The 26,343-nt window shown below is 34.9% G+C and overlaps 1 protein-coding gene across 1 annotated transcript; it reads right to left on the bottom strand.

Moving 5' to 3' along the window:
- Nucleotides 1–21,719: 21,719 nt before the first annotated feature.
- Nucleotides 21,720–23,785, bottom strand: LOC120083316 (actin-depolymerizing factor 2-like). The gene is made up of 3 exons (XM_039039015.2): nt 23,436–23,785; nt 22,225–22,490; nt 21,720–22,109 (listed from the first exon to the last, which is right to left on the bottom strand). The coding sequence occupies exons 1-3, from the start codon at nt 23,436–23,438 to the stop codon at nt 21,959–21,961; spliced, it is 420 nt and encodes a 139-aa protein (XP_038894943.1). The 5' UTR covers nt 23,439–23,785; the 3' UTR covers nt 21,720–21,958.
- Nucleotides 23,786–26,343: the final 2,558 nt, after the last annotated feature.

Raw genomic sequence — 26,343 nt, 5'->3', positions numbered from 1 at the left:
TGAGAAGTACAATCCCTATTTTGGGACATCATGATCTTGTATTGTTTGACGCTAGATCAACCCATTCGTTCATGTCATCTATGTTTGTGAAGCATGCTAGTATAGAATTAGAGCCATTGCATTATGTATTGTCAGTTTTACTCCATCTAGAGATGTTATTCATGTGATACAGAGGGGTAAAAACATGTCAGTTTGTAATAGCAGAGCATATGTCAGATGTGACTTTGTTAGTCCTGGATATGACAAATTTCGATGTTATTTTAGGTATGGGTTGGTTAGCTGCCAACCATGCCATCATAGATTGTCTCTATAAAGAAATTACCTACATGAGCTAGCTTTAAGTTTAGAGGAGCTAAGGCTGAGGCTTCGCCTAGTGTAGTCTCAGTTTTAGAAGCTAGGAAGATGGTTAGCCAGGGTGTTTGGGGCCTTTTGGCCAGTGTAGTTGATACCAGAGACCCTAAGATCACCTTTGTTGAGGTTGATGCCCTAAATCTCATAGGGTCCTATAGTTTGTAATTTTAATGTACAAATAATTAATTTATTTAATAAAATACGAGATGTTTTATTTGACATTTAGTAGCATTAAACCCACAAACCAATAAACTAATACCCAAGGTTATCATCTGTAGCTTAAACATGTATGTAGAGATATACAGGTAGATCACGTTTAAGCGATAACCTAAATGGTCTGTAGTAGATGGATAAAGTTGGATACCTTATCCTGGTGACACTATGAATACGACCCGCTTTGTAGGTGTTACAATTGTTGTAAAGTGCTATAAATGATTTGATTCTGATCATTCATGTGGAGACATATGAGTGAGGGTATTCTATGCAAAGGAGTTTGTATAAGACCGGACCATGAAATGACTAGTCTCATTATATAATGTCATTTATAGTAGAGACTTACATTTCACCAGAATGATCATAGGTGATATGACTTGAATCTTGATTGAGTTGTGAACTTTTGCCTATAAAGGTAGTCCTTTGATTTGTATGGGTGAGAGTGGCCAGCTAGCCAACTCAATAAGCCTATCATTTTGGGGATTCGCCTGATTGGGGAGCTGGGAACACAACTACACAAGATGTAATTCACTCATTCCCCAATATCAGGGTAAGTAGATAAATTGCTCTCTTAAGAGCTAATTTCGGGGTTTAAATAATGTGGCGCCACACCCTCTCTTGGCTTGGGAGGGGTTTGGTCATAGTTGAACTATGACTTATTGTTCATTAGAGGGATCATTAGTACATAAGAAGTTAGATGTAACTATAGGGGCAAAATGATAATTTTGGCCCAATTATACTTACGAGCAATTTGTGAAGAGTCATCACACTGTTGACTGGTTATATCTAATGGACACAAAAACATAATTGTCGTGCGAAGAGTGCAGTTGTCGGTCTTTAGTGGAGTGTCTGACAGTTAATGGATGTTGAATAATTTAATTAAAGGAGTTTAATTAATTATCCAAGTACCATTGGAGCTAATGAGAATTAATTTTAGATTAATTTGAATTGTTCAAATTAATTGAGAAAATTAATTATATGTGATATAATTAATTTAACTTAATTATATATGATATAATTACTATAATGTATTTGATACATTATAATATAAAGTTTATATGAGAGAAAATAAATATTTGAATATGATTCAAATATTAATTATGTGAATTGGATTCATATAATTAATTTGAGAGAATTAAAACTATAGGTTATATCGTATATGACACAATAGTAAACTATAGGTTATGTGTTATATATAATTTAACATATAGTGTTATATATATATAATAATTTAGTTATTATATATAAAATTAATTTATTTTAATTTTAATTTAAAGGGAGGGAAATAATTTCCCTCCCCTTAATTCTCTCAACTCGCGTAGTGAATGGGGAAGTTTGTTGTGTGATATCTTCTTCTTAGAACATTGGAGAGACATGGTCATACGATGGTTTTAGATCTCTCTGAGAAATCAACGGGAATTTATTTTCCCTCTCAATTTCTCTTACCCTCCCTACCAAAATTCTCAGAGCCTACACCTCTTGAGTAATTCTCATCCCAAAAGAGAATATAGAGGAAACTTCTCGGGGTGGTGTCTACAAAACTTTTGGTTTGAGGCATCATTTTGGATTGTGTTTTGTTCCTGACCAATTTTGGAGAAGAGGAAATTTGTGAAGAAGGGTTCTTCAAGGGGAAGGTTTCTCAAACCCTACTCCTTTTATTTTCTATGTTGGCATGTTGTAGTTTTTTGTTGATTGCATAAATTTTTTTCTATAAAATTCGATTATATGAAAACCAAAAATTGGAATGATCCACGTTCCCGCTCAGAGAGTTCTTAGGTTCCTTCAACCTTGTCGTCCGAGCTAGTGGTGAGAGAGTACACAGATGTTTTTCTAGGATCTCCTAGGCTTGCCATCGTGCAGAGAGATAGATTTCACTATTGAATTGAACCCAGACACCACCCCGATCTCTAAAGCTCCATATAGAATGGCTCTAGCAGAATTAAAAGAACTTAAGACCTAGTTGCAAGAGTTTCTTGACAAGGGTTTCATACGTCCGAGTGTGTCACCCTGGGGTGTGCCAGTGTTGTTCGTGAAGAAAAAGGATGGTTCTTTACACTTATGCATAGACTACAGAAAATTGAATAAGGTAACCATAAAAAACAAGTATCCGCTCCCCAAAATTGATAACTTTTTTTATCAATACAAGGAGCTACATTATTCTCCAAGATTGACCTCTGATCAGGTTATCATCAACTGAGGATAAAGGACAAGGATATCCCTAAGATTGTGTTTCATTCTAGATATGGACATTACAAGTTTATTGTAATGTCGTTTGATTTGACCAATGCTCTAGTGGTGTTTATGGACCTAATGAACAGAGTGTTCATGGATTTCCTTGTCACCTTTGTGATTGTTTTCATTGATGACATCTTAGTCTACTCAAAGATAGAGGCAGAACATGAGAAGCATCTTCAGAAAGTCCTAGAAACTCTGAGCGAGAATAAGTTGTATGTTAAATTCTCCAAGTGTGAATTTTGGCTACGTAAAGTGTCCTTTCTCAGGCATGTGGTGTCGAAGGATGAATTTTCTAGAGATCCAACAAAAATTGAGGCGGTTACGAGTTGGCCTTGTCCCACAACAATTAGTGAGGTGCGTTGTTTCTTGGGGTTGGCTGGTTATTATCGTTGGTTTGTAGAGATTTTTTCTCACATAGCCACCCCTTTGACTCAGTTGACCAGAAAAAGAGCTTCGTTTGTTTGGAGCAAAGCTTGTAAGGACAGTTTTTAGAATCTCAAGCAAAAGTTGGTTTTTGCATCGGTTCTTATAGTGCTAGTTGGTTCTGGAAGCTTTGTGATCTACAGTGATGCTTCTAAGAAGGGACTGGGATGTGTCTTATACAACACGGTAAAGTGGTTGCCCATGTCTCCCACCAGTTAATGAACCATGAGCTGGCGAGAGTGGCTTTTGCCTTAAAGCTTTAGAGACACTATTTGTACGGGGAGAAGATACAGATTTTCACCGATCATAAGAGTTTGAAGTATTTCTTCCCCTAGAAGGTGTTAAATATGAGACAATATAGATGACTCGAGTTAGTGAAAGATTATAATTGTGAAATTCTATACCACCCAGGTAAGACAAATGTAATGATCGATACTCTCAGTAGAAAGACAACTCATTTAGTAGCCGTAGTCACCAAACAAGTCTAGTTATGTAATGATTTTGAATGAGTTAAAATTGCAGTAGCAGTGGACAAATTCACCTAGCAGCTAGCACAGTTGTCGGTACAACCGACTTTAAGGTAGAGAATTATAGATGCACAATAGGAAGATTCATACCTTGTTCAGAAATTTCGTCAGGCGGAGTTAGGTAGGAAAGTGAATTTTTAGTGTCCTTGGATCATTGTCTTCTTTATCAAGGACGTTTATGCGTACCTGCGAACAGTGTTCTTAAGAGAAAATTGTTGGTAGAAGCTCATAGCTCCCTTGTAAACCCCCTGAACTTGTTTTACTAGTTAATTAAGTTTAAGTTCTCTTAATAATGAGTTAAAGATGTGTATTAAAATCAATGGAAAGAGTAAGTTAAGTGTGTATAATGAATAATGTGTCTAAAATGTAAGAAAATGAAAATTTTTAAGTGTTTTGACTATATGTGTTCAGGTTGTAAACATGGTTGACGTATAGAGAGTTGGAGAAGTCTATTAATGGTAAACTGAAAAAAGGAGCATGAAAACATGTTAAGTGTAAAACATTAAGCTCTCAAGTGCAGTAGGAACAAGTTAACACTTAGAGAAGGTAGAGAGGGTTCCATGCATTGGAACTATGAGGTGCCTCACTGCCAGTCCGGTTGAACTATGCAGCCAACTTTGTACATCAATGGTATGAAAGATTTATGCAGCCAAGAAAGGGGTCGTTACGGCTAAGTATAACAAAGTGGTATGAAATATTTATGCAACCAACTTTGTATATCAATGTTGAAGCTGACAAGTGATGCGACAGAAGAACATACGTTGAATGGAGAAGGCTTGGGTGGCCGCAAGGCCATGCAATAAAGTTTAAGCTAAGGAATTCAACTTAATTTAATGAGTAAGTAAGCCAGATGGCAGCCTTGTAAACGTCAATGAAAGGATAAGCATGCCAAGTGGCAATTAATTAAGTAAACTCTTCATGCACACTCAAGTATAAATAGGCTTAGCAATGAAGGAGTATTGCTGCCATATGAAGATTTTGAAAGTTGAAGAATTTTCGGCCAGCTAAAGGAAAAGTTGAGGAATTTCTAATTGATTCTGAAAGAAATAATGCTCAAATTCTAAGGTAAGTAAAAGTTAAGATGTTTTGAGAAAATTCTAAAAAGGGAGTTTAGTTTCTATGAATATTGGAATTAAATTAAGAAATCTGGAAGATTGAATCTAAAAATGATGTCGTAGATGAATAAGTAGACACTTGCATACGAAGAACAAGTAAGCAGCTACCCAGTGATGTTATGTGTTGACGCGTACAACATAATCAATCTACAACGAAGGAGCTTTGAGTAAGTCACATAATGGATGTACGTCGCATAGACTGAGAAGGTGTTTCAACCCAAGCACCTTGAGGCACGATTTTCAATTATCAGCCATTATAAGGTAAGATGGCTAAGGATAGCCGATGTGGTGAAGATAGTTCGAAGCATCAAACTTAGTTGTGATGCTATGACTATTGATATGCCATGAAGTTAAGTTATGCGTTAAGCTCAAAAGGGAGCTAAGAATACTGACCAAGGAACCTTTTCTTTTCAGGACAAATGCAAATAGGAGAGACGTACAATCCCTTGGATAAGTAGCTTAAGATAGTGAATACAAGTTTTAATAAATATTTTTCCAATGTTAGTTTTATAAATGGTTTTAAGCATAGGCATTTTATATGAGGTTTTTATACCATGACTTTCTTCAACGCATAGGCATTTTATATGAGATTTTTATACCATGATTTTCTTCAACGTATGCCTTAAAATGAATGTTGATCGCATGATCCATGCTTTTAAATGATGAAGTTATTTATGAGTTCAACATGTGTTTTCCAGTAAGTCTATGCCATGTTTTACCGCATGGTGAAATTTATCAAAGAAATAACGTAAGTATACTCCATGTTTTACAAAGAACTATGCATTGATATGAAACCACGAAGTATGATTATTTCAAATATTTATCCTGTATATGTTTCTATATGTTTAAATGTTGGTTCCTTGTACAAACCCTACTCCAATAATGGTACTAGAGGTATGGTGAGGTACCCAGATTTAAGTGATGTTAAGGATCCTTGACACTGAAGGTATGATAAGGTGATCAAGATCCAATTCAGTTCTGCATGCACGTATAACTATGTTATTAACGTTGATAAGATCGAATAAAAAGGTTCTCTCTCAACTAAGGTTATGAAAGATTGAGCAAAAGGCTCTCCCACATGTTTAGGCAGTGGAATGACGGAGTTTTCAGGATGATGTTAATGATTTTTATTTCAGAGTTTTTACATGATGTGTTTTATGATTTCAACTCCATTTTCAAAACCTTGATTATGATGTTATAAATGTTTCCTTGATAAGCATGTTCACGTTATTTATGATTTAAAGTATGTTTTACTTAAGGTAGTCACTCACAACTTTTTAGCTCACTCTTTAAAAAAATTTTCCTCCCCAGGTGGTGGTCAAACGTCCCGATGCCTAGTAGTTCTGCCAGTTAGTCACTTCTCAGACCCCCGAAGAGCGAAAATTTAGGTGGCTCATCATGTTCTATTATTTAGTTGTATGTCCATGTCAGGGGAAAAGGGTAGAGTTGTATTGAACATATGTTATGTATAGGTTTAGTTTATGAAAACTGTTATATATGTTGATGTTGATATTTCTGATTAGTAGTAAATTATATGTTTAAAGCTGTTACAAAAACCGTGGGTTAAGTTTTAGAGGATCATAAACTGCTAATCAAGTATAACAAGTGCTGAGAATACAGGTTTTCGGAAGTATGTTGGGTAGTTCATAAGAGGGTTGACAATTGCTATCTTCACATCTCTTCTCGAATTAGGAGGGTAATTTAGGGAGAGGTGTGACTTCCCCATTCTCGATACATCATGCCAGCACCAAGATGTATCAATACTTGAAACGATATTATTGGTGGCTCAATATGAAGAGGGAAATAACTGAATATGTTAACAAATGTTTAGTTTGTTAGCAGGTGAAGGCCCCGCGACAAAAGCCAACATGTTTCTTACAACCCTTGAACATACCAGAATGGAAATGGGAGAGTGTATCCATGGATTTCATTGTGGGTTTTCCAAGAATAGTGAAAGATTATTTAGTGATATGGGTGATAGTGAATAGACTCACTAAGGTAACGCATCTCATTCCAGGGAAGTCCACATATTAGGTGAATAAGTGGGCGTAACTATACATGAAAAACATAGTGAGATAGCATGAGATGCCAGTGTTGATTGTATCTGATAGAAACCCTCGTTTTACCTCCAATTTTTGGAAGAGCCTTCAGGTAACATTAAGGACTTGATTGAATTTCAGTATAACTTTCTACCTATAGACTAATGGGAAAACGAAGTGTTTGGACTAAACGTTGGAGGATATGTTGCATGCTTGTGCATTGAAATTTTCAGGGAGTTGGGACTATCACCTGCATTTGATAGAGTTTGCATATAGTAACAGTTATCGGGCTACTATTAACATGTCGTCATTTGAAACTCTGTACGGTATACAGGTCTTCTGTGCTGGGGTAAGGTTGGTGAACAAAAGTTGGTGGGAACTGAGTTAGTGTAGATGACAAATGAAGCCATTCATAAGATTAAGGCTCGAATGCTAACCAGCGTAGAGTAGACAAAAGAGTTACACGGATGTTAGGTGTAAAGAACTCGAGTTTGAGGTAGGGGATAAAGTGTTCCTGAAAGCAGCACCTATGAAATGTTCTAAGGTTTGGAAGGAAGGGAAAGCTAAGTTCGCATTTTATTGGACCATTTGAGGTCTTGGAGGGAATTAGCCCTATAACCTATTGATTAGCTTTACCACCATCTCTCTCTACGGTCCATAATATTTTTCATGTCTCCATGTTCAGGAAGTATGTGACAGATCCATCCCCCGTGGTAGACTTTGAATCCTTACAACTGAATGAAAACCTGAGTTATGAGGAGAAACCTATCCAAATCCTACCTAGAGGTGTGAAAACTTTGCGTAATCGTGAGGTGGCACTAGTTAAGGTTTATGGCAGAATCATCAGTTTGAGGAAGCAACTTGGGAGCAGAAGGACGAGATGAGAACATGGTACCCAAAGCTATTCTAGGGTTAGAACTTTCAAGGATGAAAGTTTTTAAAGGGGAAAGTGTTGGAGTTTATGTCCTAAATCTCATGTATCTTGTGATTTGTAAAGAAAAATTACATATCTAATAAAATAAGAGGTATTTTATTGACATTTAGACTGTATTAATTCAATCCAATAAACTAAGATCCAAGTTTATTTGATGAAACTTAAACATGTATGTGGAGACATATAGGTGGATCATGTTTAAGTAATAACTTGAATGGTCTATAGTATATGGATAAGGCTGGGTACCTTATCCTGGTGACACTACGAATACGACCCACTTTGTAGATGTTACAATTGTTGTAAAGTGCTACAAATGATTTGATCCTGATCATTCATGTGAAGACATGCGAGCGGGGGTATTTTATACAAAGAGTTTGTATAAGATCGGACTGCGAAATGAATAGTTTCTCTTTGTAACACCATTGCTAGAAGAGTCTTACATTTCACTTGGATAACCATAGGTGACTTGACCTTAATTCTGAGTGAGTTATGAACTCTTATCTATGAAAGTGATCCTTTGATTTGTATGGATGAGAGTGGTCAGATTATCCGACCCAACAAGCCTACCATTTTGGGGATATGTCCGAGTAAGGAACTAGAAACACAGCTACACAAGGTAGAATTCCCTCTTTCCCATTTTTAAAGGAAGTAGATAAATTACTCCCTTAATAGCTGATTCCAGGTCTTGAACATTGAAGCCTCAACCTTTCACTGGCCTGAGAGGTGTTAGGTTATAGTTAGATTATAAATTGTTTGTTTATTAGAAGAATCAGTAGTACTTAAGGAGTTAGATATAACTACAGGGGTAAAACGATAATTTGACCCAACTATAGTTATGAACGATTTGTAAAGAGTTGACTCACTATTGATTGGTTATATCCGTGGACATAGAATATATCTATAGTACAAAGAGTGTAGCTATCGATCTTTAGTGAGTGATCAGTAGTTAATGAATATTGATTAATTGAATTAAAGAAGTTAATCTCATATCATTTGAGCTTCTAATTTGTATGTCCATAAGGGGATTGTTAGCTCACTAAAGGATAGTAATGAATAATGATTTAAATTGTTCAAATCAAATGAGGGAATTTTATATTAATGAGATTAATATATAATGGTTAATTATAGATATGATATATGATCCAAATTATGTAAGAGAGATATATTTGAATAAGATTCAAATATTAGATTTATATGAATTAGATTTTTAAGAGATGTATACATATAAATATGTGATATTTATATGTTAATTAACTCCATATTAAATATGATTTAATATAGTTATTTAATTGATTAATTAATGATTAATTAATTGATTAAGAAATAATGGAAATTGGAGGTTAGTATAAATATATAATATTTATGCTAATTAATTAAATGTATATGGGATTTAATATGTGATTATTTAATTAATGTGCCAACTAATTAAATAAGGGTTATTTAATTAATTAGCACTAAAAGTATAAAGGGAAATACTTGGAGGAGGGGTTAATCCTTCTCCATATAAATATATCCTCATAGCCCATTTAGTGAAAATGATTTCATTATACAAAAAACCTAGCCTCCAAGCCTCCACCTTCTCTCTAACTTCTCTCTAAAAATTCTCTACTCTTTTCCTCCTCAAAAGTTCTTGGAGACCACTCTTCCAAATTCTTTGGAATCAAATAACATGGTAACTTTATTGGTGGTGTCCTTCCTCATTGGAGAAGTTCGAGATCGTTGATAGCGGTGGAAGAGGAAAGCTAGAAGAATCAACAAAGGTGACTTTTGATTTCTTCTCTTCTTCCTCTTTTCTAGCATACTTATAATTTTGTTTGAATGTTTATCCTACAAATTTATGTTTTATTTTACTGTTGTTGTTTCCATAAAAACTGAATGTCTAAATGCAAGACGCACATGCTTCCATAGGAATTCAATTCCTTCAAGAAGAATGCGACGTCCCAAAATTCTAAGGTAAATTCAATTTGTTAATTGAGAATATTGTTGTTGGAAATTAAAAATTGAATTTGATTTTTGGGTTCAATTTGTAATTAGAATTTGAGAAGTAAAGAGGGATATACATAAGTAGAGAGGAAAAGCAAAAAGAAATTGATAGGATGGAAAAAAGAAAGTTAAGAGAAAATATATACATATATAAAGATATATATAAATATTTGTTTGGGAAAAAGATTAGGGTTTGTTGGGAAAAGAATTTGTTTATCAATTTAGGTTAGGGATGCCTCATAAAACGTGCAAAAAAGGATGAGAAAATTTCTTTCCTCTTCTCATCTCTTCATGACTACCAGAACCTTCCTCGATTTTTCACTTGTCACACAGGTCCCTCGCTGACATCCAACCCTAGCCACTAGCGCTTGTCAGCGCCTCTATACTCGTTGCCCAACCGACATCTTCAACTCCACATGCTGTTTTTGCGACTTAGCCCTACACCCAAATCCAGCCAACGTCACCAACCACGTAAGTCTCCTCCCTTAGCCGCGTAGCCTCCTCTGGCCCCCATCCACCGTCGATCCACATGCATTGTCAACGACAACCTCCTTTTACTCGTTAGAGTTCGTCAGATTTTGCCGTTTGGAATAAGATTGGGAATTTTGAGTTTGTCTCTGGTTGATTCTTTGTTGCCCAATAAATTTTTGGCCTAGATCTTATTGTTTTGCTGTTAGGTCGGTAATTTGGAGCCTTCAATTTTGGTGGTTTTAGTAAATATTTACAATTATAGAAGTTTCCAAGGATGACCTTATTGATTATTGATGTTGTAAATCAGGTCTGATGCCTAAAAAAATTGCTTGAAGTTTTTGGGTCATACTGATTTAGGAGTGTTGAGGTGGTTTTGGTTCAACCACGTTTTTGGTAAATAATTTGGAATTATAAAGGCTAAATTGTTTGTTGGGTTGAGGTCCTGAGGTTGTGACTTAAGTTTGGATGTGCTTTTGTTTAGGAGTTTGATCCAAGAGTACTTTAATTCCAGAAGAGAGTTGAATTGCTAATCAATTAGGGCTTAATATCAGAGTAAGCGATTTATTACCGATTCGCCCTTGAACCTAAATTGGTGTTAAGTATGTGATTGCATTGAAAGCATGATTCTGTTTGATGGATTGAATTGCTATGACTTGCTATGTTGGACTATTAAAGGTATCATGGAGGCTGATGTTTATGCCATAGAAAATATGATATTATGTGAATGTTGTTATGTTTGATTGGTGGATGGACTGTTGAGATTGTTCTGGAAACTCTTGGGCATATTCTAAGATTATGAATGCATGTTTATGCCATGTTAGACTGATAGTGACTGTTAGTATTTTTATCGGGTTATGTACATTGCATGATGTGAACCATCGAGTTCACATCTTAAGTTTATGTTCCGGTGTTCCTTTAGAATCAACACTTATGCTTATGACTATGACCCTCTGGGATCACCACTTGTGAAAGCGTGCCTTTGAGTTCGCCCCTTATGCTTACGCCTATACCTATGCCTACGATGTGTATTGTACACTTGAGATTCGATAGGAAGGCGAACAGTTCACCTAGTAGGCCCAATAGTAGGTGGCTTACTATGTATTTATGAAGGAACTCTAAATCTAGATAACTAGTGAGTGGAAACGGATCATTCAAAACTCCATTGAGAAAGAACACATACATTTATAGTCATACTGAAATAGTTATGCATAAAGAATAAATTACAGCATGCTTCTTAAGTAAATACAAGGGGATCGAGTATAATACCTATGAAGAACTCTTTCTTCATGTATTTCACTCGATCAAACTCGAACGCGTCCAAACAACACGAACGCAACGATCAACTAGAAGATCCTCGATCACCAGCTAGTGAAACTCGATCCTCGACCCTCGAACAGAATAAGACACCACCACAAGGTTACCTTGGTATTCTTGGTGTGAGAATCCAAGAGTTGTGAGCTCTATATGATTTTTTATAGAGGAAAGAAGGAGGCAGACGATCGAATAGATGATCGAAAATGTGATCAAACGATTGTGTAGAAGAAGAAGCCTATTGTATAAATTTGATACTTGATTGTGTAGAAACGAGTACTATCGTATAGTAACTCAACACTTGATCATTTAGGCTCTGTTAAACTATCATGTGGTAAAACCTTATTACTCGATAGTGAATTCTTTGTGAGATGATTCGAACGACTGATTTGGAAAACTATTTTTCCTTTTATCTCACAGTTATCTTAAACCGTGAATAATCAACCACTCGAGTCGGTTATTGAGAAAAAAATATATTAATTATCATATAATTAATAAATTTTAAATAAATACAATAACTAACTTATCATATTATATTTATAACTTATAGTTTTAATATTATAGCATATGCAACATATAAACTATTTTATGACATTTAATATAAATCATATTTATATTAATTCCTCCAATCAAATAATGTATCAAATACATTGTATTAATTATATCATATATAATTGAATTAATTTATTATATCCTATATAATCAAATTCCCTCTTATTAATTTGAACACTTCAAACTAACCCAAAATCTTATTCTCAACTTGAATCCATTGAGCTACCAAGGGGACCTTATGGACTTGTAGCTTGAAGCTCCAACGGTACGTGAATAACTGACTAAACTCTTTAATCACGATATCTACCATTCATTAACTGCCGAACACTCCACTATAGACCGACAGTTGCACTCTTCGCACTACAGATATATTTCTCCATTGAATATAACCAATCAACAGTGCGATGACCCTTCACGTATCGTTCGTAAGTACAGCTGGAAAAATTTACTGTTTTGCCCTTGTAGTTACATCTAACTCCTTAAGCACCACTAATTCCTCTAATGAACAATAAGTCATAGTCCAACTATGACTGAGTCCTCTCTTCCCAAGAGAGGGTGTGACCACTATGTTCAAGACCTGGAATCATCCCTTAAGGGAGCAATTTATCTACTTACCCCTGCTTCGGGGAAGGAGTGAATTCTATCTTGTGAAGCTGAGTTCCCAGCTCCCTAATTAGATGAATCCCCAAAATGGTAAGCTTGTTGAGTTGACAATATGGCTACTCTCACCTATACAAATCAAAGGACTGTCCTCATAGGCAGGAGTTCCCAGCTCATTCAGGATTTAGGTTATGTTACCTATGGTCATCCTAGTGAAATGTGCGTCTCTATTATCAACGGTGTTATATAAAGAGACTAATCATTTCGTGGTCCAGTCTTATGCAAACTCTTTATATAGGATACCCCCGCTCGCATGTCTCCACATGAATGATCAGGATCAGATCATTTGTAGCACTTTACAACACTTGTAACATATACAAAGTGGGTCATATCCGTAGTGTCACCAAGATAAGGTATCCCTCCTTTATCCATATACTACAGACCATTTAGGTTATTAATTTAAACAAGATCTACTTGTATGTCTCTACATACTTGTTTAAATTTACACAAAATATTAGTTTATTGGATTGAGTAAATGCTTATAAAATAACACTTATTTTATTAATAATAATATGTTTATAGATTTTACAAACTACGAGACTACCAGGAGATTTAGGACACCATTCCCAACAATCTCCCACTTGTCCTAAAGCCTAGAGAGACTAAAGTACAATATTAAGACAATACAAAATACAATAAACTAGAGCATACACTAAAGGAACTCTTATACAAGAGTACCTCTGAGCGGAAGTGTGATCGTTTTAAACTCGTTGTGACAGAATTAACGCATTTACAATCTAATGGAATAGATATGCAATATTCAACAAATTACTAGCATGCCTTGGAAACTAAACAACAAGAGAACGAATACATACCAGTTGAAGAACTCTTCTTCATCAAAACTCTTTCTCCTCCAAGGAATGCTCCTCTCGCTCTCGTTGGGAAAGTCCAAGCACATCTTCCATAAAAACTTGGTTGTCTACCCACGAACGGTCTCCACACAAACACAGCAACGGGGAGGACACCACCAAGCAAGTGGGAGAAGATTGATGTCTATCGTATAGACGATGCTTGATCGTTTAAGAAGCAGTACATAATCGTTTAGTAAATAGGTCGCGATCATATAGACAATCGTTTAGTAAATTCTCGAGTGCGCGGTCGTTTAGGAAAAAGCTAGACGATCATTTAGCAAATCCTATGCGATCGTTTAGTAAGTTGCACACGTGTACACGATTGTGTAGAAACATTGAGTTATCGTATAGGCTCTCGGTTTACTACGCAATAGATAATATACATTTAATGTGAGCGAATGACCGATCTCTTTGCAAAATGTAAACAATTTTCATTTTATTCTTCAGTTACGAAAACAGCAAGCAACCTCCCACCATCACACAGTAATGCTGACACAATTATCCTATAATTGTCCAATTAAAAATTAATAAATATAATCATATTATATTCATTAACCTATGATTTAATATCACATCATATGTAATACATTAACCATATTATTTTTCTCATCCACTAGATATAAATTATATATATTTATATCAACTTCCTCCAAATAATGTATCTCATACGAACTCCCTCTTTTCAACCTGATAGCCCCAACATTCCTTAGCCCCGACATTCCCAGGATGTCACCCAACATAAGATTTCTCCAAGCTAAGCATGCTTAACTTTAGAGTTCTTATGATTGAGCCACCGAAAAGGAAGGTGCACCTTGTTAGTATAGGTAGTAACTTTCAATTCTTTTAAACTTTTTTTTACCATAATTTCATGTCCTCAGGATCCCTCTCGTTCGGATGTGATACTGATTCATTCATGTAGCCCTCCTGAACTCGGGTCGTTACACACGAGATCCATCATCCGTTAACTGCCAAGCATTCCACTAAAGACCGACAACTGCAATCTTCTCACCATAGATATATTTTTGTGTCCATCGGATATAACCAATCAACAGTACAATAATCCTTCATAGATGCTCGTAAGTACAGTTGGGCCAATTTACCATTTTACCCCTATAGTTACATCTAACTCCTTATGTACCACTGATCCCTCTAATGAACAATAAGTCATAGTCCTACTATGTGTGGACACCTCTCAGGCCATGAGAAGGTGTGTGGCACCACATCGTTCAAGCCCTGAATCAGCCTTTAAGGGAGTAATCTATCTACTTACCTCTGCTTCGGAGAAGGAGTGAATTCCATCTTGTGTAACTGAGTTCCTAACTCCCAAATCAGATGAATCCCCAAAGTGATAGGTTTGAGTCGGCGATCTAGTCACTCGCACCCATGTAAATAGAAGGACCACCCTCAAAGGCAGGAATTCCCAACTCACTCAGGATTGAGGTCATGTTACCTATGGTCATCCTAGTGAAGCGAAGTCTCTGTCATGAATGACGTTATATGTTGAGACTATAACACTTCGTGGTCCGATCTTATACAAACTCCTTTGTATAGGACGCCCCCATTCGCATGTCCCCACATGAATAATCTGGATCATACCATCTGTAGCAAGTCATAACACTTGTAACTATTATACAAAGTGGGCCGCATCCGTAGTGTTATCAAGATAAGGTATCCCTCCTATATCCATATACTACAGACCGTTTTGGTCATCACTTAAGACATGATCCACTTGTATGTCTCCACATACATGCTAAAGTTACAAATGACAATCAGAGATCTTAGTTTATTGGTTTGTGGTAAAGAAAATAAAACATCCAATGTTCATAGACAAAAGTGAAGAAAATATCATATATTATATATCACAGACGTTTGTTCAAAATCGTGTTTACAAACTACAGGACATAAGAGTTTAGGGCATCATCCCCAACATACACTATACCCTAGTAACATCTCCCACTTGCCCTAGACAAGGTGCCGCCCGTAGACCCAGACTTTCTAAATGAACCTTGAACACTTTAGCCGTGAGAGCTTTTATAAGCGGATAAGCAACATTATGCTCCGACACAATCTTCGTGACAATCACATCGCCGCGATGCACAATATCCTAGATCAAATGATACTTTTGTTCTATGTGCTTGCCTCTTCGATGACTTCGAGGTTCTTAGAATTGTCACAGCCCCGCTGTTATCACAATAAAGTGTGATCGGCAAAGACATATTTGAAACAACTTCCAAATCAGTAAGGAACTTCCTAAGCCAAACAACCTCTTTAGCGGCTTCACAATCAGCTACGTATTCGACTTCCATAGTGGAGTTCGCGATGCACTCTTGCTTGATGCTTCGCCATACTATAACTCCTCTATTCAGAGTGAACACTGACACTGACCCTGATGTCGATTTCCGAGTTTAAACTAAAGGAATGAAATTCAAACTTTTAAAAATATATGAACTGAGTTTAACTTTCTCTAAACTATAGGGACAAATTTTAATTGAACATTTTTTTTTTAATTTAACACTCTCCAAACTCCAAGGACCAAAGAGTGGGTAACTACCATTTTTCCTCTTTGGTAGATTGGATTTCTATTACTTTTCACAATTTGAAGTTTGTAAACTACAATCAAAGAAAGTTATAATAGAACTCATAAAACTACATGTACACAAGGTTAACATTCATAAAATACTCTCAAACTTTAAGTAGATTCGAATTTCACCCTCACGTCAATAAGAGCTTTGCTCAACTGACATACGAGCATATTAGCGACGACGATGTGTATAGTACGAATCCCCTTACCTCTATTGGATTGGAAAAAAAAAAGCAGTCATATCATTTTAAAAATCTCATTTATGCTCCTCCATTTTAAAATTCTTCCAAAAAAATCCAAGGACAAAAATGTGACAAGACGCTAAGCGTCTTATAAAAATACATGTGCACATGGCATGGGTTGTTACCATTATATTGAAGTAAGTTTTACTTGTGCTCCTATCGTTTTAAAAGTTCCATTGTAACTTTTATTTTTCAAAGGGAAAAATACATTTATGGTTTCCAAGGTTTTTGGAATAGGTACGTTTGGTCCCTGAAGTTTCAAAATAATCATTTTTGTCCTTAAGTTTTCAATAATAGGTTTAAAAGGTCCTATTTGTTAATCGAACTTTTTAAATTAATCCAAGTAGATTATTTAAATGCTTATGTGACTTACTAACTAAGTTGATGATTTGGATTTAAATTTGTCTCGTAAAATTCATCTCGTTCATGAGACGAACTTCACGAGACAAAAGACAAAAATGACGTGAAGTTGAGTTCGATGAGTTCATTTCTTGTGAAGTAACTTCACGAAACGAACTTCACAAGACAAAAGACAAAAATGACGTGAAGTTGAGTTCGTTGAGTTCATTTCTCGTGAAGTTTGTCTCTTGAAGTTCGTCTCATGAAGTTAGGCAGAAATGACGTGAAGTTGAGTCCGTTGAGTTCATTTCTTGTGAAGTTCCTTCACGAGACAAAAGACAGAAATGATATGAAGTTGAATTCATTGAGTTCATTTCTCGTGAAATTTGTCTCTTGAAGTTCATCTCGTAACTTCATGAGATAACCTTCACGAGACAAAAGACAGAAATGACGTGAAGTTGAGTTACTTCATGAGATAAAAGACAGAAATGACGTGAAGTTGAGTCTATTTCTCGTGAAGTTACTTTATGAGATAAATTTAAATTCAAATCATCAACTTAGTCAGCAAGCCACATCAACATTTAAATAATTTATTTAAACAGATCTGTTAATTTAAACAGTTCTATTAACGTAGAGGACATTTTAAACCTATTATTGAAAACTTAAGGACTAAAATGACTAACTTAAAACTTCAAGGATCAAAGGCACTTATTCCAAAAAACACGGGGACGAAAAAGGTATTTTTCCCTTTTTCAAAAGTTAATTCCTACGAAGCATAAATACTTCTAATATCTATTTTTTTTTTCTAAATTTCAGATACGCATATCCCTTTCCAGATACATGAAGGGAATACGTTAGGTCATTTTTGTTTCCAAATTTAAGTCCAACTACTTAAAAAGTCCAACCCATAACCTACTTTATTTAAAAGTCTACTTAAATCTAGCAATCCAAAACAAAATAGATAAAAAATAATATAAAAAACTAAAAAAAATAGAAAAAGGTAAATAAATCTTCATTCTTCTCTCCTCTCTCACGGTCTAAATCATGATTCACACCTCTTCCCTCTTCATCCTCAACTTCATTCTTTAATCTTCATCTTCTATTTCTTCCCCATCATCTGCTCTAGTCTTTCAACCACCACTCTGAAGGATCTTATACTGAGAGTTCCATGAGTACATTCGGATCGCTCCGATCTCACTGTGACCGAAATGTAAAGTTATACATTCAACACATACAGTAATGCAATCAAAACTTAATTAATGGCATGCTACGAGCAAAGATAAGGGAAAGAGTTCCATACCAGTTGAAGACTATCTTCAAACTTCAGAATTCCAATGCAACGGAAACCCTCCAAATGATCTACCAATGGCCGACGGAAACGTCGACTGCAGCAACACGATCAACGCGAACTTACAACCGCAACGTGGACGATACCACCACTAATGAGCCCTGGGTATTCTCAGAGTGAAAACTCGAAGGGTGGACTTTGGTGAATTTGGTAGAAGACGGAGGAAAAACGAGTCGTGTAGGCGATAAGCAAGTGGGAGAGAAAACAACGCTATCGTATAGCAGAAGTGCTTATCGCATAGAGGAACTATACGATCGTGTAGGATATGGTGAACGATCGTTTAAGAAAACGTATACGATCGTTTAGTTAAATCGTGAGATGGACGATCGTTAAGCAGAGAAGTGACTATCGTATAGGCTCTCGAGCGATCGTTTTACAAAACACCAGCGCGCTTTCACGAAATCTTTTGGGGGATTGACGGATTATCGATTATACTATTCAAAATGAAAAATTTTTCATTTTAACTCATCAATTACTATAACCGATGTTGTCCACTAACCCACGTCCAAACGTGATATTAGGATTAATAATTATATAATTAATTAATTAATATAATCATATTATATTTATATCCTATAGTTTGATATCACATATCTACTATAGTATTTTTTCCCTCTACTTGATATAAATCATATTTATATCTTATTTCCTCCAAAATAATGTATCTCATACATTTGCCAATTATATCATATATAATTAACCAGTCCAATTATATCATATATAATCAAACTTCTACGTGAATAGCTGACTAAACTCTTTAGCCACGAGATCCACCATCCATTAGCTGTCAGACATTCCACTAAATACCAACAGCTAAACTCTTTTTACCACAGATATATTTCTGTGTCCATCGGATATAACCAATCATGAGTACAATGACCCTTCACAGATACTCGTAAGTACAGTTGGGCCAAATTACTGTTTTGCCCCTGTAGTTACATCTATGTACTTACCCCTGCCTCGGGGAAAAAGAGTGAATTCCATCTTGTGCAGCTGAGTTCCCAGCTCCCAAATCAGACAAATCCCCAAAATGGTAGGTTTGAATTGGCAACCTGGCCACTCGCACCCATACAAATCAAAGGACCGACCTCAATGGCAGGAATTCTCATCCCAACTCACTCAGAATTGAGGTATGTAACCTATGGCCATCCTAGTGAAGTGAAATCTCTGTCATGAACGGTATTATATAATGAGATGTTAACACTTCATGAACAGGTCTTATACAAACTCTTTGTATAGGACGCCTCCGCTCACATGTCCCCAACACAAATGATCAGGTTTAGACCATCTGTGATAAGTCACAATACTTGTGACCATTCCACAAAGCGGGTCGCGTCCGTAGCGTTACCAGGATAAGGTTTCTCCTTTATCCATATACTACAGACCATTTTAGTTATCACTCAAGACATGATCCACTTGTATATCACATACATGATAACCAATGGTAAAGCAAATAAAACAATTAACCGAACAAAATATAAGATGTAAAGTAAATATCATATATTAACAACACAAGCGTTCGTACAAACTGTTTACAAACTATAGGACACAAGACTTTAGAGCATCAACTCCAACACACTCGACACTGTTGGATTTTTTTTCTTCATTTTTTTTTTCTTTTTTAGTTTTCACCCTCTTCTTAAATCTACTTTAATCTAACTTAAAATAAGTATTATAAAAGTTAATGGGACATTATCATAATATATGTATATATATCATAATATATGTATATATATTTATAATAATGTATCTCTAAACGTATCTATGTCTTAATTTTTTAGACATATCATCATATCCTATTGTATCCATATCTTATATTCGTACCAGTATATGTGCTTATTAGGTTAATTCCCTATTAAAACAAAATGAAAAAATGGACATGATGATAAGCCATAAGAAAATTCCCTATTTATAATAATGTATCTCTAAACGTATCTGTCTTAGTTTTTTAGATATTGACATATCATCATATCCTATTGTATCCGTATCTTATATTCGTACCAGTATATGTGTTTATTAGGTTAATTCTCTATTAAAACAAAATGAAAGAATGGACATGATGATAAGCTATAAGAAAATTCAAAGGCTCTAAATAACATTCAAAATGACCTCGTATGGAGGGGGGAAAAAGTTGGGAGTTATAATAAAAATATTATTCGTTCTCTTGCCATCAAAAGAATTTGAAGGAAACAACTTATACAACGGAGTGCAACAAACAATGACATATGGGTCAGCGAACAAAATTTGGGTCTCCCTCATACAACTAATAGATAAAATTCAAAGTTAAGGCAAGGAGGCGACAAAACAAAAGAATTTCAAAATATTCAAACCAAGAGACTAGACTTGCCCAATGGTTTCTATGTTGGTCTGCTAATTCTCAAGACTCATACGCTATACCTCTCACCAAAATAAAATTTAAAAAAAAACTCCATTTTTCTATATCACTGTTACTTAAGCAAATCATTACATACCAATCGAGAGAGTTGTCCTCATTTTTATACCCACGATCATCCCTTTATCTAGTCAATGTGAAACTTTGATCGTATCTCGTCAATTCTAAAATTTGACAACATACTTGAATTCAAAAATCAAGACACTAGCAGAGAATCTTCAGAAGCATCCCAACAAATTTAAAATTTGACAACATACTTGAATTCAAAAATCAAGTCACTAGCAGAGAATCTTCAGAAGCACAATGAGTGGTTAAAGAACAAGATGTTGAGCATCACAACTTGGATGAGGTGGGAATACGTGGTCTGTATCATTTATGCCTAGAAGACAAGTCCACTCAAGGGCCTAAAAAGAGTATTCTTCTGGAAAGAATAAGAACAATTTACTAAAGATGTATTAATATTTAAGAAATTTTGAGATGATTAAGAAAAAGGGGGGAAACGAAATCACTGTTACGGTAAAAAAGTTTGAAAGGGGGGAAGAAATAAGGAGTGTAATATAATCAAATAAACATATTTTAACCTATCTTTTAATATTTTATCATTTAAAGTAGGGTGAATTGCAAAAACCACCTCTAAAGTAAGGTGGTAGTTGCAATTATACCCTCAAACTTTCAATTATAAAAATTAAGCCCTCAAACCTCTACCACAGTTAAAATTAGACTCTCATATGTTGTAGAAATTGGACTCCCAAATGATATTTGAAAGTTTGAGAATATAAATAGAACTCACACCTATTACACGAAGAATAAATCTTCATTGTAGTACTGGACAAAGTCGTATAAGATCATGAGAACCCAATATTTTCCAACTAAACAGATTGACAGAGGAACAAACATGGAGTCTTCCGGTTTTCTAATGCAAAATGTTAATAAAATCTAAATTCTGCAAGTAATTGTGGACAAAGATCAAGATCAAAGAAGAGAGGAGCTACCAAATGAGAATCGAGTAAACCTGGTAAGAAAGCCCATGTTGCTGTGCTCTCTAGAAAGAGTAAATTGACATTGCAACCATTCAACTCAGAAGCATCCTTGGATCTAAAACAAAAGGTCAAACATCATCTTAGATGTGCTGTGCATGATAAAAGACGTTCCTGACCAAAATCATGTAGCATTACATAGGGAGATATTGCATTAATTCCACACGATAAATCATACAATATAAGGTGGGGGGAAAAATGACCAAAGATTGTTCCAGATGGACATAATTCTATAAGACAAAACTTAAAAACAACCCAATGTGTAATCAAAGCACATTCATAAACCCAGCAATTAATAACATCATTTCACAATGTAAAACAGACACCACAAGAAGTTGATAACGAGAAGGCTTCTTATTTAGCACGGCTTTTAAAAACATCGAGATCCATTTCAGATGGGTCAGTAGCTTGCAGCTCAATTTGAATGCCATCCAATTCTCTTCTAAACTTGTCCTTTGAACTTGCATAAATCATCTTGCTTCTTACCTTCGATGTGTCAGGAGACCTTTGCAACCAAGAAAAGAAAATAGTGATGATAAGTGATGGAAACTAAAAAGGGTTAATTAGGTCAGGAACATAGCATTACACAGAATTTGTTTAAGTTTTCATCATAATATTACCAAGCAATGAAGAAAATTCTGCTCTTCGGAACATTCTCTTTAGTCATAAATTCAAAATCATAAACTGCATATCGGCATTCATCAGCAGGAAGACAGGCTGTGAAGTCTTCATATCCTTGACCTGGCTCACCAACCTTATCCACAGTGACTTGCTTTTGCTTCTCTTCAATCTTATATACAATGTATCTGTAAGTTCTCTTGGTCTTCAGCTCCAAGAACTTAAGCTTACAGTCATCATGAACAGCCATACCCGATGCCGCGTTAGCCTACAAAAAATATTGGAAGAAAATGAAAATACAGTTCTAGGGAAAAGAAGTCAAAACTGTGTACAGTAAACAAAATCAAATGCCTAAAAGAATTCACAGTGCCAAATCACTTTCGGTACAATTCCCCTTTGAGTTAGATATTTATAGAACCTGCTTGGTTACAGTTTACAAGTCTGATCTCTACATGGTTCTTTAGAGTCTATTCTCACAATCATTGAGAGATAAACATTCATTGTTTTTGGCATAAATGAGCAGTTGCCTATTGCGTATTATTGCATTCCATTTAGATTCTCAACAAAACGGTTTTAACTAACGAAATTGGATGCACTATTGAAAATTCAAAGTGGGCATCATGATAAAATATAAAAAATCCATTTCATTCCAAATCCTTCCCCCTATTTCTCCGCGGCAGTTGGGGACTTAATTTGGTCCACCGACCCCGCCGCCGCCAAGTAATCACCATGTAACTGATTATCAACAATCTTATCAACAACCTACATGCACTCAATTTACTTCACAAGATTATCATCCTGATGGCTGAAAGCATACACAAAACCTCACCATCTTTCCACCAACAACCAAATCATCATCTCCATCACCAAGAACAACCAAATCCACAGAACCAAGCAACACAAACGATCAAGTCCGAAAGACTAATAAACAGCGGTAATCAGTAATCAGTAATCAGTCACGATCACAACCAATCAACACAAACCACTTCAAATCGAGTAAACGAAATTCAAATCAACCAAACCCGATCGTGAGCAAATCGGACAAAAAAAACTCAAACGATCTAGATCAAAGCATGTGCATAATTCAGATCCACACCATGTAGGTGCTAAAATCACATCTACAGGCATAAGAGATAAAAATCAAGCAAAAGGAACGGAAAAAAGAGTATAAAATGAAGTGGAAATCAGAGAAATCAATAAAAAGGGAGCTCACCATGGCTGAAACTTGAGTAGGGAAAGTGAATCAGAAGATCTAGGGAGAAGAAGAGGAAGAACAATCCTCAGATGTGAGATTGGTAAGAGAAGAATTCGGCGAAATGTTTTTGAGATATTTCTTCTCTCTTTCTTTCGGTTCTTGTTCTCTCTTCTTGGTAAACGGTGGCTTTACTTTTTCCGTAATATCATGATGGCGGTCATGCGCGACAGCGGAGTTGGAGCGAGTAAATCCAATGAGATGCTAACACGTGTCTCTATGTGAAATGACTATTGTGCCCCTGAGTGATGTTGCTTTCTTGGTCAGCTTTCTTTCTTGTGGGGTTTGGATACCATCGGATGTAAATGACGTTTCTAATTTTATGCTTTGAAAAAAATGGAGAAATTTATTTCGAAGTTGGGATGCAAGTAGAGTTTTTCTCAAGCCATTTGGGATGCTAAGTGGTTGCTATAGTATCTATGAGTTATTATAATAATTCATATATATTTAGAGTGTAAACTATTTTAGTTTTTTTATAATAATAAAAGAGAGTAAAAATAGTAAATGTTATAGGAAAAAAATTATTTAAAATAATAATAACACTATAGCAAAGAGTAAACGATAATAAATTGGGGTTTTGAAATAGGGTTACTGTAGCTACTTAGGGAATACAAAATAGTATTTACTATAGCAAGAGATAGTTATTATAATTTTAGAATAGTTCTTGCTCCAAATACGCCTTAAGTTTTAGAATAAAGTTCTAGATCAATGGCATGTTGATATAGTGGTTAACCGACTAAAAATATGAGGCAATTTTATTTGTATGGTCTTCTCTTTCATATTCTCTTTCTCTTTTCTTTTCAAGCAAACTTTATCATTCGACACTTGTTGTCATTGAAGTTTGAAGTTGAGATGAACGACCAATGAACTATTTGTTCTAAATTGCTAGGAATGAGCTACTAACTTGGAACAAATTCATTCCCAATAAACTTGAACAAGTGAGATAGCTATGATCACCAAGAGAGAGAAGAGGAAGGAAAAGAGGGAGAGAGGATGAAGAAGGTAATCGCATCAAACCATCCAATAAACAAAATTGTTGCATCATCAAATTTATCTAGGATGATTCGACGTCTTAACCACATTGTCGACATGCAATGGATAAATGAGGCCAATGATTATTTAGAACCATTTTTTAAACCCTAGAGTCTAAGGTATCCTTTTGAAATTTTAGTGACTAAATATATATCAAATTCAAATGTCATAGATCAAGTATATTTTTATCTTAAATTTTAGCTTAAATTATAAGTTTAGGCTTGAAAAAATATATATATATATTTAATAGGTCCATAAACTTTCAATGTCATATAAATGAATGGTTTGTTCCAAGAGATTGTTTGAAAAAAAGGTTTTCTAATAAAAGACCGAGTGTCTTTAGATTACTCTTACTTCTTGAAAGTTTGAAGAACCTTATATATAGATCACATCTCTAAAAGACCTAAAAGAGATAATATTTTTTAGATCTTTAGCCTTTGTGCATTAACTTATATCTCGAGCTTTGAAAAAAGTATGGTAACATAATCTATAGAAATAAGACTCATCTCAACTAGAACAATCCTAGGATAGTAGTAGTCTTTAATCATGAACTTCTTCATGACTTCTTATTAAGGATTAAAGCTTTATTTCTTGTTACTTTGTTGCGCTTGAGATAACTTTTATGAATCTTATAACTTTTTTTGGTTTCATTTTTCTTATATCATACTTGATGAAAGTATTCGATAATTTTTCAATGTGATGTGACTAACAATTCTTTGCATAACATTTACGGTTATTAGAAACTTAGTGATATTTCTAATCGATGTTAGGTAAAATAATTACAACCAGATTTATTTGGACATAATGAAATGCTAGGACCCTATGTTGTGCATATGGATTGATTCTTTTATGCAAATATATCTAGCAGATTATGAGAATATGGTATTGTTGGGATATATACCCTAAAGCCTTATAGTTATATGTTATTTAAATCAATGATTGATTAGTTTTATATGCAATAATTTATTATACAGAGATTCAAGACTATCTTATGTGACTTAAACCTGTATGTGGAGACATGTGGATAAGTTATAATCTAAATGGTCTGTAGTAGGATAAAGTTGGGTGTCTTATCCTAGTAACACTACAGATATGACCCGTTTTGTTATTGTTACGGTAAGTAGATAAATTACTTCCTTAACGGCTGATTTTGGGGCTTAAACAATGAGGCCCTTCACCCTCTCTTACCTCAAGAGAGGTTCAGTTATAGTTGAACTATGACTAATTATTTGGTACTTAAAGAGTTAGATATAATTACAGGGGTAAAAAGGTTATTTGACCCGACTGTATTTATGAGCAATAACGCATTGTTGATTGGTATATCTAATGGACAAAAAAATATATCCATAGTGCAAAAAGTGCAACTGTCGATCTTTAAAGTGACCGACAATTAATGAAGGTTGATTAATTTAATTAATTAAAAAGTTTAATTAATTAATCAAATATCATTGGAGCTTCAATCTATATGTCCATAAAGTCCACTTGTTAGCTCAACAAGGAATACTGAGAATCAAACTAATTTTTGTTTAATTTGAATTTTTTAATTAATTAAAGGGAATTAATTATATAAGATACAATGTATGTTGATACATAGTAAAGTATAATGTATGTGTAGAATCGTATGGCAGGGTGAATAGGGTTTAATCAAACTAATTTAAAACTTTCTACTAATGTGGACCCAATTAAATAATTTAAACAATAAATTTATGAAAATAAATTCAAACAAAAAATAACCAAGTGATTAAAACTAACACTTTTAACACCTAATTTGATTTTAATAAAAAGATTGGTATGAGATAGGTAAAGATCAATTCAACCAACCTAAATAAACATAAGC

This window comes from Benincasa hispida, chromosome 8 (assembly GCF_027475165.1).
Source record: "Benincasa hispida cultivar pf3 chromosome 8, pf3_genome.v1.1, whole genome shotgun sequence".
Lineage (NCBI taxonomy): Eukaryota > Viridiplantae > Streptophyta > Magnoliopsida > Cucurbitales > Cucurbitaceae > Benincasa > Benincasa hispida.
The sequence above is the reverse complement of the archived record's forward strand: the minus strand, read 5'-3'. Positions and strand labels throughout refer to the sequence as shown.